The sequence below is a fragment of the Lithobates pipiens genome, unplaced genomic scaffold (genome assembly GCF_037356315.1).
Source record: "Lithobates pipiens isolate NorthernLeopardFrog02 unplaced genomic scaffold, aLitPip1_a1.2 Scaffold_19, whole genome shotgun sequence".
Lineage (NCBI taxonomy): Eukaryota > Metazoa > Chordata > Amphibia > Anura > Ranidae > Lithobates > Lithobates pipiens.
The window spans coordinates 153,063,320-153,075,321 of record NW_027507764.1 but is presented as its reverse complement, the minus strand read 5'-3'; the positions used below and the strand labels follow the sequence as shown (position 1 = coordinate 153,075,321).

Genomic DNA, 12,002 nt, shown 5'->3' with positions numbered 1-12,002 from the left:
ATGAATGGTTTTCCAATTTTTTTACAAATAAATATCTGAAAAGTGTGGTGTGCCTTTGTATTCAGCCCCCTTTAGCCTGATACTTCTAACTAAAATTTAGTGGAACCAATTGCCTTCAGAAGTCACCTAATTGGTAAATAGAGTCCACCTGTGTGTAATTTATTCTCAGTATAAATACAGCTGTTCTATGAAACCCTCAGAGGTTTTTTTTAGAGGACCTTAGTGAAAAAAACATGGATATGAAGGTCAGGAACCCACCAGAGAGGTCAGAGATAAAGTTGTGGAGAATCTTAAAGCAGGGTTGGGTTATTAAAATATATCCCAAGCTTTGAACATCTCCCAGAGCACTGTTCAATCCATCATCCGAAAATGGAAAGAGTATGGCACAACTGCAAACCTACTAAGACGTGGGCCTCCACCTAGACCAGTGATGGCGAACCTTGGCACCCCAGATGTTTTGGAACTACATTTTCCATGATGCTCAACTACACTGCAGAGTGGATGAGCATCATGGGAAATGTAGTTCCAAAACATCTGGGGTGCCAAGGTTCGCCATCACTGGCCTAGACTGACAGGTTAGGAAAGGAGAGCATTATTCAGAGAAGCAGCCAAGAGTCCTATGGTAACTCTGGAGGAGCTGCAGAGATCCACAGCTCAGGTGGGAGAATCTCTCCACAGGACAACTATTAGTCATGCACTCCACAAATCTGGCCTTTATGGAAGAGTGGCAAGAAGAAAGCCATTGTTGAAAGAATGCAATAAGAAGTCCCATTTGAAGATTGCGAGAAGCCATATGGGGGACCCAGCAAACATGTGGAAGAAGGTGCTTTATCAGATGAGACCAAAATGTAACTTTTTGACCTAAAATCAAAACTCTATGTGTGGTGGAAAACTAACACTGCACATGACCCTGAACACAGCAAACCCACCGTGAAACAAGGTGGTGGCAGCATCATGTTGTGGGGATGGTTTTCTTTTAGCAGGGACAGGTAAGCAGGGACAGGGAAGCAGGTCAGAGTTGATGGAAAAATGGATGGAGCCAAATATTGTGCAATCTTAGAAAAAAACCTGTCCTTAAGTGGTAGAATATGTATAGGCTTGACCCAAATTTACCTCCAACAACCACCCCTTCCTGCTCTAGAGCATGCTCCAGTATGTTTTTGTTGTCCTTTTCCTGTAGCAAGAAGTCCCTTTTAAAATACTCTGTGACATCATCATGAGACTTCTAAAATTCCAGTAGGTGTATGTACTGGATGAATAGTTCCTACTGACATAGGAAGACCACCAAAACTACACCTCCCAAAACCTCTTTTCCTGCATGCAATGGCTGTGAAGGCTTCTGTCAGTCAAGAAAGTAGCATTATTTTGCTGTCTATGAAATCAATGTATGCATGTGGAGAGCAATGACAACTGGTGGGGTTATGTAGTTCAACAGGGACTAGCAAAAGTGTGTCCATTTTTGCAGTGTGTCCAAAAGTGTGTCCATGTGTGCAGTAGATGAATGTAAAGTATATATTAGTGGGTAGTATGAGATGGAGAGAAGTGTGGATAGCATGCTAACAGGCAATATGTGCACAAGAGAAGTGTTAGGCATTAGACAGCAGGCAGTATATGCAGCAGAGGAGTGGAAGAGATTATGGCAGTAAGTAGTATTTTGCAGGAGAGACGTGTTGGAGAAATTAATGGTGGGATGTATGTGAAGAAAAGGGATGTACTGTGCTCAGGCAGGGTGGTATCTGTTGTATGATGGGTGGGGACAGTGTAATAAGAAAGGGGACCTTATGATAGGGATTTGCTGTAAGAACACTGAGTGGGAAGGGGCAAAGGCAGGTTTTGCTGGTGGCAATTATGGGAGAGAGATGTGCTGAAAGGGCTGATTTGAGGGGCAAGGTAAATTGTGTTAGGGATCATTGAAAGGGAACTATCTTTCAAAGATCTGCTGTGGGATAGATACTGAGGAACCAGAAAGAGCACAGAGGTGCATGGGACAAAAAGAAGCTTAACACATCTGTCTTCCTTGTATGCCCAGCCCAATTTTTCTGCTTCCAGTCTCTCTGCTATACAAGTCCTGGGCTACCCCTCCTCAGAGTTTGGGACCTACGCAGTAGGGGAGCCTTAGAGCTTCAGCACGGGGGTGGGCACGCAAGGGAGCCAGGATTTGAGTTTGCTATTTAAGTGTCCCTAGCTGAGGCATTAGGATAGTTGTGAAGATGATCCTGGAGTCAGGTTGTTTGAGATTGGCTCCCTGGCAGAGGAAGAGACTGGGTCCACTTTTCATGTGCTCATGACTGGCAGGATAATGTGTATCTTCTTGCTGTGCAGCTTGAGGACTGGAATTGAAGGCACAATGTTACATGTGCTTCTTTTTCCATTCTCCCACTGGTAAAAGAGAAATATGACTCTATTTTATTATTAAGGATATAACATGGGGGAATGTTTATGGATTGAAGAAATTATTTTTTTGTTGTGTAGGCATACACTTTGATTCTAGTAAAAGTCAGCTTTTGCAAACTCTTGAAAACATTATTTCTATTCCCTACTCCTGATTGAAAGTAATTTAAGATAACCTAAACCTTTAGATAACTTAATTGTATTATGCCATAATTGTAATTAGGGTAATCACATTGGGTTTTAAAGTACATATGAAGCAAGGCTAAAATAATCTTGAAAAATAAAATTCAGTCCTAGCTGGTCAATTCCAGTAGACAGTATATTTTTTTTCCCTCTTACAGTAGCTGATCAAGTCTTAAACAAAATATGCTCCAACCACGGTTTACTACTCAGGTTCAAACATCTGCCAGTTCACTGATTTTGTCTTTTTCTGAGATGTTAATATATTAGGTTGTTCATTTTTTATTAACCACTTTCAGACCGGACCATTTTGCTGGTAAATGACCAGAGGTCTTTTTACAATTTGGCACTGCGCTGCTTTAACTGGTAATTGCGCGGTCATGCAATGTTGTACCCAAACAAAATTTGCGTCCTTTTCTTCCCACAAATAGAGCTTTCTTTTGATGGTATTTGATTGCCTCTGCGATTTTTATTTTTTGCGATATAAATGGAAAAAGACCGCAAATTTTGAAAAAAAATGATATTTTCTAATTTTTGTTATTAGAAAAATCCAATAAACTCAATTTTAGTCATACATTTAGGCCAAAATGTATTCAGCCACATGTCTTTGGTAAAAAAAAAGTCAATAACTGTATATTTATTGGTTTGCGCAAAAGTTGTCACATCTACAAACTAAGGTACGTTTTCTGGAATTTACGCAGCTTTTAGTTTACGACTGCCTATCTCATTTCTTGAGGTGCTAAAATGGCAGGGCAGTACAAAACCCCCCCAAATGACCCCATTTTGGAAAGTAGACCCCCTAAGGAAATTGATAAGTGGCATGTTGAGCCCATTGAATATTTTTTTTTTTGCCTCAAGCGATTGAATAATGACAAAAAAAATTTTTTTTTATTTTTTTTACACAAAGTTGTCACTAAATGATATATTGCTCACACATGCTATGGGCATATGTGAAATGACACCCCAAAATAAATTCTGCTGCTTCTCCTGAGTACGGGGATACCACACGTGTGGGATTTTTTGGGAGCCTAGCCGCGTACGGGGCCCCGAAAGCCAAGAACCGCCTTCAGGTTTTCTAAGGGCGTAAATATTTGAGTTCACTCCTCACTACCTATTACAGTTTTGAAGGCCATAAAATGCCAAGATGGCACAAAACCCCCACAAATGACCCCATTTTAGAAAGTAGACACCCCAAGCTATTTGCTGAGAGGCATGTTGAGTCCATGGAATATTTTATATTTTGCCACAAGTTGCGGGAAAATTACAAACTTTAATTTTTTTTTATTTTTTTTTTCACAAAGTTGTCACTAAATGATATATTGCTCACACATGCCATGGGCATATGTGAAATGACACCCCAAAATAAATTCTGCTACTTCTCCTGAGTATGGGGATACCACATGTGTGGGATTTTTTGGGAGCCTAGCCGCGTACGGGGCCCCGAAAGCCAAGAACCGCCTTCAGGTTTTCTAAGGGCGTAAATATTTGACTTCACTCCTCACTACCTATTACAGTTTTGAAGGCCATAAAATGCCAAGATGGCATAAAACCCCCACAAATGACCCCATTTTAGAAAGTAGACACCCCAAGCTATTTGCTGAGAGGCATGTTGAGTCCATGGAATATTTTATATTTTGCCCCAAGTTGCGGGAAAATTACAAACTTTTTTATTTTTTTATTTTTTTCACAAAGTTGTCACTAAATGATATATTGCTCACGCATGCCATGGGCATATGTGAAATGACACCCCAAAATAAATTCTGCTGCTTCTCCTGAGTACGGGGATACCACATGTGTGGGACTTTTTGGGAGCCTAGCCGCATACGGGGCCCCGAAAACCAAATGACCCCATTTTGGAAAGTAGACACCCCTAAATTTAGGGGTACACTAGTGGGACTAGGTAATAAATGGCGGGTGCCCTGAAACTATAAAAAAATAACTAACCAACCAGCGTCACCTGTAACCATTATATGGTGATCACTGGTGAAAGGGTTAACTAGGGGGCAATCAGGGGGCTTTATGCGGTAGTATATGGGGGTCCCTAGCGCTATAAAAAGCTGCGGCGAACCTAAATACCTACCTGCCTAACTAGCGTCACCTGTGACACTAATACAGCGATCAGAAAAATGATCGCTTATTAGGCTGGGTTCACACTGGAGCGATGCAGGAACGCCACGAATCCGCGGCGGGTTCCCGCATCGCATGCCTCCTGGCGGCAGTTCACACTGCCCTATGCGAACTGCTGGGAGTGTCAGTGAAATGTTAATGACACCCCCAGATCAGTTCGCATATCGCAGTGCAATCTGCAAACTCGGATCGCATGGTGTGAACACCCATGCGATCCGATTCTGCTGCGGACCAAAAAAAGGGTCCCGTGCGAATTTGCGGCGGGTGCGGCGGGTGTGATGCGAATTCAGCCATACTATCTGTATGGCTGAACTCGAATCGCACAGAGATCGGATGTGATTTGCACTGCAGTGCGGTGCGAATCACATCCGTTCTCATAAACCGCTGCAATGTGAACCCAGCCTTAGTGACACTGGCGACGGGGGGTGATCACGGGGTTAAACCTTTATTGGGGGGGTTAGGGGGGTACATTAGAACTAAAGGGGGCTAACCCTAACTGCCCTAACAGTTATTACAGTCACAAATGACACCAATGCAAAAAAAAAAAAAATGCAATTGGTGTCACTGTGACTGGGGGGGCAGGGGTAATTGGGGGGGTAATCGGGGGGTAAAGGGGGGGTGTGAGTGTGCCTGGCATGTTCTACTGTATGTGTGGTGTGTTGGTGCAACTCACCGATGCTCTCTCCTCGGTGCCGACACGGAGGAGAGAATACATCACTTGCTCTCCTGTGTTTACATTACAGGAGAGGAAGTGATGTCACGGAGGATTTTCATTCGTCGGGAGCGATCGCGAGGGGGTGGCCATGAATGAATGGCCGTCCCCTCGTCCGGGATCGCTCCCGAACGAATGCCGACCGCCGCAGGCACCGGGGGGGGGGGGCCCGATTGGGCCCCCCACCCGCGGGAAGGCAGGGACTTACATATACGCCCTTATGCCTGCCCGTGCCATTCTGCCGACGTTTATCGTCGTGCGGCGGTCGGCAAGTGGTTAAAGGTTACTTTTTAATGGTCTTTTATAGGAAAAAATGTTTCCCTCCCAAATGCATGTTTGTTTTCTACTGGCAGTGCCTACTAGGTAAAGGTGATCATACCAAAGCATTAGCATATAATGTGGCAATTGTTGTGCTCTGCATATTTAAATAACAGGAAAATATAAAAAAGCTAACTGATTATTGCACAGGTGTGCCTTAGGCTGGCCACATAACAAGGCCACTTTCACACTGGGGCGCTTTGCAGGAACTACTGTGCTAAAAATAGCACCTGCAAAGTGCCCTGAAAGAGCCACTGCTGTGTCTCCAGTGTGAAAGCCCCGAGGTCCTTGGTTTTACTACTTTGTATATTAATAAATATGAAAGTTTATACTTCCATTGCATGTGTTGGTGGTCTGTCAAAGTCCCACTTAGGGGGTACTTTTTTGTTCTACATATAGGGATGGGGCCACCACACTGCCTATGCTGACACAGTGGGAATCTCATTTCTTGAGGCCCAAAAATGCCAGGACAGTAAAAATATCCCACAAATGACCCCCTTTTGGAAAGTAAACAGTCCAATGTATTTAGTAAGAGGCATGGCACATTTTTTGAAGTTGTAACTTATTGTCACAAATTTTTTGTAAAATGAAGAAATAAAAAAAAGGATTTAACTTTTTAACATACTGTGCAGTGAAGCATCATCATTTAACTGGTGTGGCAGTGATAAGAAACACTGACTGGTGACAGTATGTAATCAAATGCATTTTTTTTCTTATTATTATTTTCGTTATTTTTTTTATTTTCATTTTTTTGTACATACAGTAACCAGAGCAATACAGTATTACCACAGTAAGTGTAACTGTACTACTCTGGGGAGGTGAACAGATTTTCTTATTTTTTACACACTGTGAGTGCTTATAACTGAATTTTACAGTTATAACCAACCATTTTTTTAAATTAAAAGTACTCATTCAGCGTTTACTAGTACTGTCAGTGGAACAGTACAGTAATCTGTCATCTGTAATGTCAAGTGGAAACGGCAGGTGACAGAACGTGCCGGAGAGTGTCCCATTATATGACGTCCTTCCTGAACAACAGTGCTTCTGCCCAGCTAACATTTTACAATGGACCAGATGGGAAGGGAAGGTGTTAATTACTTTGCTATATAACAACAAAGCACATTACTAGTCAATATAGAACTGTGTTGCACATGATATTGCTTTGCCAGTCAAACACTGAAATACATTTTGAATATTTTGTCTGGGAACACTAACTTCCTAATTTTAATATGTTTTCGTAATAAAAAGCTAAACCAATTGATATCCAATCATCTTCTATAATGTCTATATATATGTTGGTAGGTATTATTTGCTTGTTCCATCAATGGGTTTTTAATACTATATCAGTTCAAGTATGTGCTATTAATTTAACCATACTTTTGATTATATTATAACATAAGTTAAAGTACTTATATTTTCATCTTATTTCAAAATAACATTTAGTAAACACCACTTAAACTTTTATAATTGCTTGTAGGCTTGTTTTTCTCTCCAAATTAGTGAATCCTTTGATAAAAATTATTATCTTAAAAGAACATCTTTTGAACATTTTCAATCATCAAATGAAAGTATCTACAGCTATTAGAACATTCTGCATGCAAGAATGGATTTTTGTCCTCCAGGGTGTTTCACTGTAAAATTAAGATAAGCACTCTGTAAAAGCATTTCTCTTATCTGAATATAGCATATCTTGAGAGAGAAAATAAAACAAGAAAACGTGTATGTTTAATATGGTTTTAATTTTTTACTAGCTTGCTATCTACGTCTTATGCTAATTTAATAATCTAGATATGTTTAATATTTTACAAAAGTATTTAGCTGTGCTGCTTTAAAAGCAAGGGAATACCCTTGTCAGTTTGCTTTCTAATTGCCCCAATCTGCATGTAGTCATTCTTCTACAATATAGCTGCTTTTACATCTACATTGTTCATTAATATTTAAGAACAGAAATAATGCTTCAAAGGCACCTTTGTGCTATGACTAGAGAGCTGAGTTACTTTCACTGGAAGTGTAATATTAATCTGTAGCATTTAAGCCCATATAATTGGAATACATTTAAGACCTGGTTCACGCTAGTGGGATATGATTTTGATCCGATTTCAAGTGCAATGATATAGTGCGACTTTTTTGCAGTGTTGATGCAATTTTATAGCTGTGTGTTATTGTACTACTACTACCACTACTTATTTGACTGCGAGGAAAGTCGAAGGTTAAAATTAAAAATTAAAATGCTTGCCAACTCGCATTGTGATTGAATGCACATGTGATTTCTGTGCATTTCTATTAAAGTCTATGGGGACAAAATCATGCTGGAATTGCACCAATAAAGTACAGGATCTTCTCCAAAAATTATACACCCTCAGTCGTATTGATGTGAATGACCCCCATTAAATACAATGTGACTTCCATTGTTATGCAATTGTGTGGGACATCTGAAATCACACTTTTGTGAACCAGGATGGGTTTAAAAATATTTCTTTCCATAAGCACAAACTAGATGCTTACAGGTTGATGTTCAACCCCATATTAAGAATATCTAACCACAAACAGTTTTTGAGTAAACAAAATAGTTTCACGGTTTAGATTTTTGTCAATCCATGACGTGCTGGGTTTGTATATATTTTATCATTGAAACAAACTTGTATTTACATATTAGGATGTGATTTTTCAATTCCTAACTACTTAATTGTAAATAACAGCCAGAGAGCCAGGAGGTGGCATACATCTCCTGACTATTATTTATTTTTTAACCCAGTAGAATTTTTTCAGGAGTTATTCTTTATTAATTTAGCTGGGCCAGGACCTCCATGTAACTATGGATTTATATTTGTACCCTAATATTATGATGTGGCAATTCCGAACTACTTATTCCTACCGCAACCCAAGGTTATCATGAAGGTCCTATGGTGTGTAGGAGCTGCCAGAATGTGCAATACTTAGCTGATTCAAACTGTACTACATTAACTGTATTGCCTTTTTTGTAAATGTAACTTTTTTTTGTGAAATACAAAAACGGTGGGCTCTTATTTCCCTGAAAGACATCAGTATGGCCAAATGGGTTTAAAGTGTAGTATTCTATTTAATATCCGGAGAGACTATGCAAGCCTCTATTTTAATACTAGTACATACACGGTAAAGCAACGGATAAGTGCTACCCGTTTATGATAATAATAATGACCGATGGTGGTGGTGTTCTTGCTGGTGATAAAGTTTATGTTTTAACCACTTGCCGACCGCTGTTGGCATATATACTTCAGCAGAAGGGCATGACTGGGCAAAGTAACATACCCGCGGGACCCACTGACTTGATCACCATGCGGATCCCCGCGATCATGTCACGGAGCTCAAGAACGGGGAGATGCTGATGTACACACCATCTCCCCATTCTGCCTAATGACAGGATACTGATCGTCTGCTCCCTGTCATCGGAAGCAGCGATCATTGTCCACGTCACACAAGCCCATCCCCCAGTCAGTTAGAAACACTCCCCTAGGACACACTTAACCCCTCCCCGCCCCTTATTGGTTAACCCCTTCACTATCAGTGACTTTTTACAGTAATCAATGCAATTTTAAAGCATTGAATGCTGTATTAATGCCAATGGTCCCAATAATGTGTCAAAATTGTCCGATGTGTCTGCCATAATGTTGCCGTCAAAATAAAAATTGCTGATCACTGCCATTACTAGTAAAAAAAAAATATTAATAAAAATGCCATAAAACTATCCCCTATTTTGTAGACGCTATAACTTTTGTGCAAACCAATCAATAAATGCTTATTGCGTTTTTTTTACCAAAAATATGTAAAATAATACGTATCGCCCTAAGCTGAGGAAAATAAATATTTTTTTATATATTTTTGTGGGATATTTATTATAGCAAAAAGTTAAAAATATGTGTTTTTTTTCAAAATTGTCGCTATTTTTTGTTTATAGCGAAACAAATAAAAACCGCAGGGGTGATCAAATACCACCAAAAGAATGCTCTATTTGTGGGGAAAAAAAGGACGCCAATTTTGTTTGGGAGCCACGTCGCATGGCTGCACAATTGACAGTTAGTGCCAAATTGCAAAAAGTGCTCTGGTCAGGAAGGGGGTAAATCCTTCTGGGGCTGAAGTGGTAAAGATATGACTGATTTATATATATATATATATATATATATATATATATATATATATATATATATATATATATATTTTTTTTTTTTTTTGCATCAATAAATTTTTATAGAATTTTTTTATAACTTATAACAAAGAATGACAAAGAAAAAAATGACACATTATCAGGCCCATAGGGTTATACAATAAGTACATCAGTATACAGAGCAAACTTTTGTGGAATGAAATTATCATGATTGATTTATATTATTCAAATGTTACCAATTATGAAATTGTACATTTTGTAGTAGTTTACAGTATTTATCTTTATTTTATAGTGTTCTCGTTTTATTATTGTTATTGTGACAATTATACAGATTAAATTACTAACTCATTTATTTTTATTTTCTAATAGATAAAATTAGCTTTTTCCAAACAGCGTCTAAAGCCATTAACAGCACGGATCCTATCAAATCCACTTGCAGCAGCTGCCGCTGTTTGCGCCGCGGCTGTGAATTCATCTTTCAACCTCCGAACTGCTCCAGCAGCCACACTATTCCAAACATCAGCACTTCCTCCAGCACTCCTGAGGCCAGCTCCTGGACCAATACGGACCACTCACACACCTGTTTTGTTTGCTCCTTATTGAACTTGAAGCAGGGATGACTGTACTGCAATAATTTTTTTTCGAAAACAAAATAAAAAAAAATATATAAAAGAACTATGCATTGTTATTTATAGTTTGAACTCTAAAGTAAGCCAGAACTTTTCATAGCAGAAAATGCTGGAGATAAACATCACAGGTCGTATTTTCTTAAATGTAAGCATTCCCTAATGTGCAGTTTTCTTGTTAAATTGCTGTAATGTGTGGCAACATATTTCCTGGCCTATGTATTTGCCGCTTTATTAGCATTAAAGGCAAAATAATGTTAAGTTTCAGGTTGTCAATATGTAATTTAATAGGGTAACCTCAACTTTTGACCAAGAATCCTGAAATCTAAAAATGAATAAACTAAATTTGGGGAACTTCTGAGATGCAGAGACTATCGAGGACCTGTTCAAATGATATCACCTTTGTTCCTTTCATAGAGAAACTCTAGAATAGCTACAGAGTGCAGCAATGGTATCTCTGGTCTTCTTTCTTCTACTGACTAAGTGCTTTTAGAAACACCCAACTTCTTGTATCAAGAATATATAAAAGAAAATGTATCTGTCTTGTCCATAGCAACTAATCTTTTTGGATTCTATAATCTCTCCTGAAAAAAATATATTTGGAACCTAGTTGCTTAGGGCAAGACCAGAAGCTTTCAGACACCTTTATTCATTTGCCAAAATACAATACCAACAGCCATAGCATGCAGGGGAAGCCAAGTGGCTCTCTGTAGTTTAAGTAGTATTCTCCTTTAGCTTTGAAAGACACATTTGACCCTTATACCCTAACGAGTTCAGAGGTGAGGAGATGTTTGGTGCCCAATGTATAAACACTGTGAATGGTATCCAAGTCATGCTCAGTTTAAGGCTTGCTGGGTACCTAAACTTATTGGAAGCTATAGGTATTTTTTCAAGCAGTAGTATTATATGTTGTCCTATTTAGAGAAAAAAGTCATTAGCTGATCTTGGCATTTCCAAAATACATTATAAATGTTTCTTTAAAGATATTTTGGGCTCTATACAAGCAAAATTTAAAAAAAACTAAAATGCTAAGGAGATTATGTGTATCTTCATCTAAATATGTTTACTGCTGTATTATGGATTGTCATTTAGTGAATGAAATACAGTATGTAATGTATTATATGTGCCATGTGTGTATGTGTGGACTATTGTCCCTAGACTTTTCATGTATGTGATACTGTTCTCTGTAATAACACACAGATGTATTCCTGCTGCTCAGCCATTATGGTATAGGCTTCTATTAAATATGCTATGGGATTTATAGCTGAACTGTTAAATTAACTTTCCATAGTGGGAGTTAATTTTAATGTTGTAAGATTGTTTTTAATGGGGAAACAGTGCAATGTAATTTTCATTTAGGGAATATGTTTAAATGAAATACATTCTGTGTTTTAAACATAGTTCCTGCTTTTTCACTATACCTATATATATTTTATTTGCCTTTTGGAGCTATTTTCATGGATTTTACCAAATGTATTCGTTTTTAAAAGAAAACAACATAGCTCAT

At 38.7% G+C, this 12,002-nt stretch overlaps 1 protein-coding gene across 3 annotated transcripts in view; it reads left to right on the top strand.

Annotated features, from left to right (window-relative positions):
- The window catches only part of ZNF385D (zinc finger protein 385D), a 506,733-nt gene extending 495,229 nt beyond the window's left edge, over positions 1-11,504 (top strand). For all 3 annotated transcript variants that reach the window (XM_077491412.1, XM_077491413.1, XM_077491411.1), the window contains one exon: positions 10,239-11,504. In XM_077491412.1, the coding sequence (XP_077347538.1) occupies positions 10,239-10,472 (234 nt within the window). In that variant the 3' untranslated portion in view covers positions 10,473-11,504. The remainder of the gene's footprint in view (positions 1-10,238) is intronic.
- Positions 11,505-12,002: the final 498 nt, after the last annotated feature.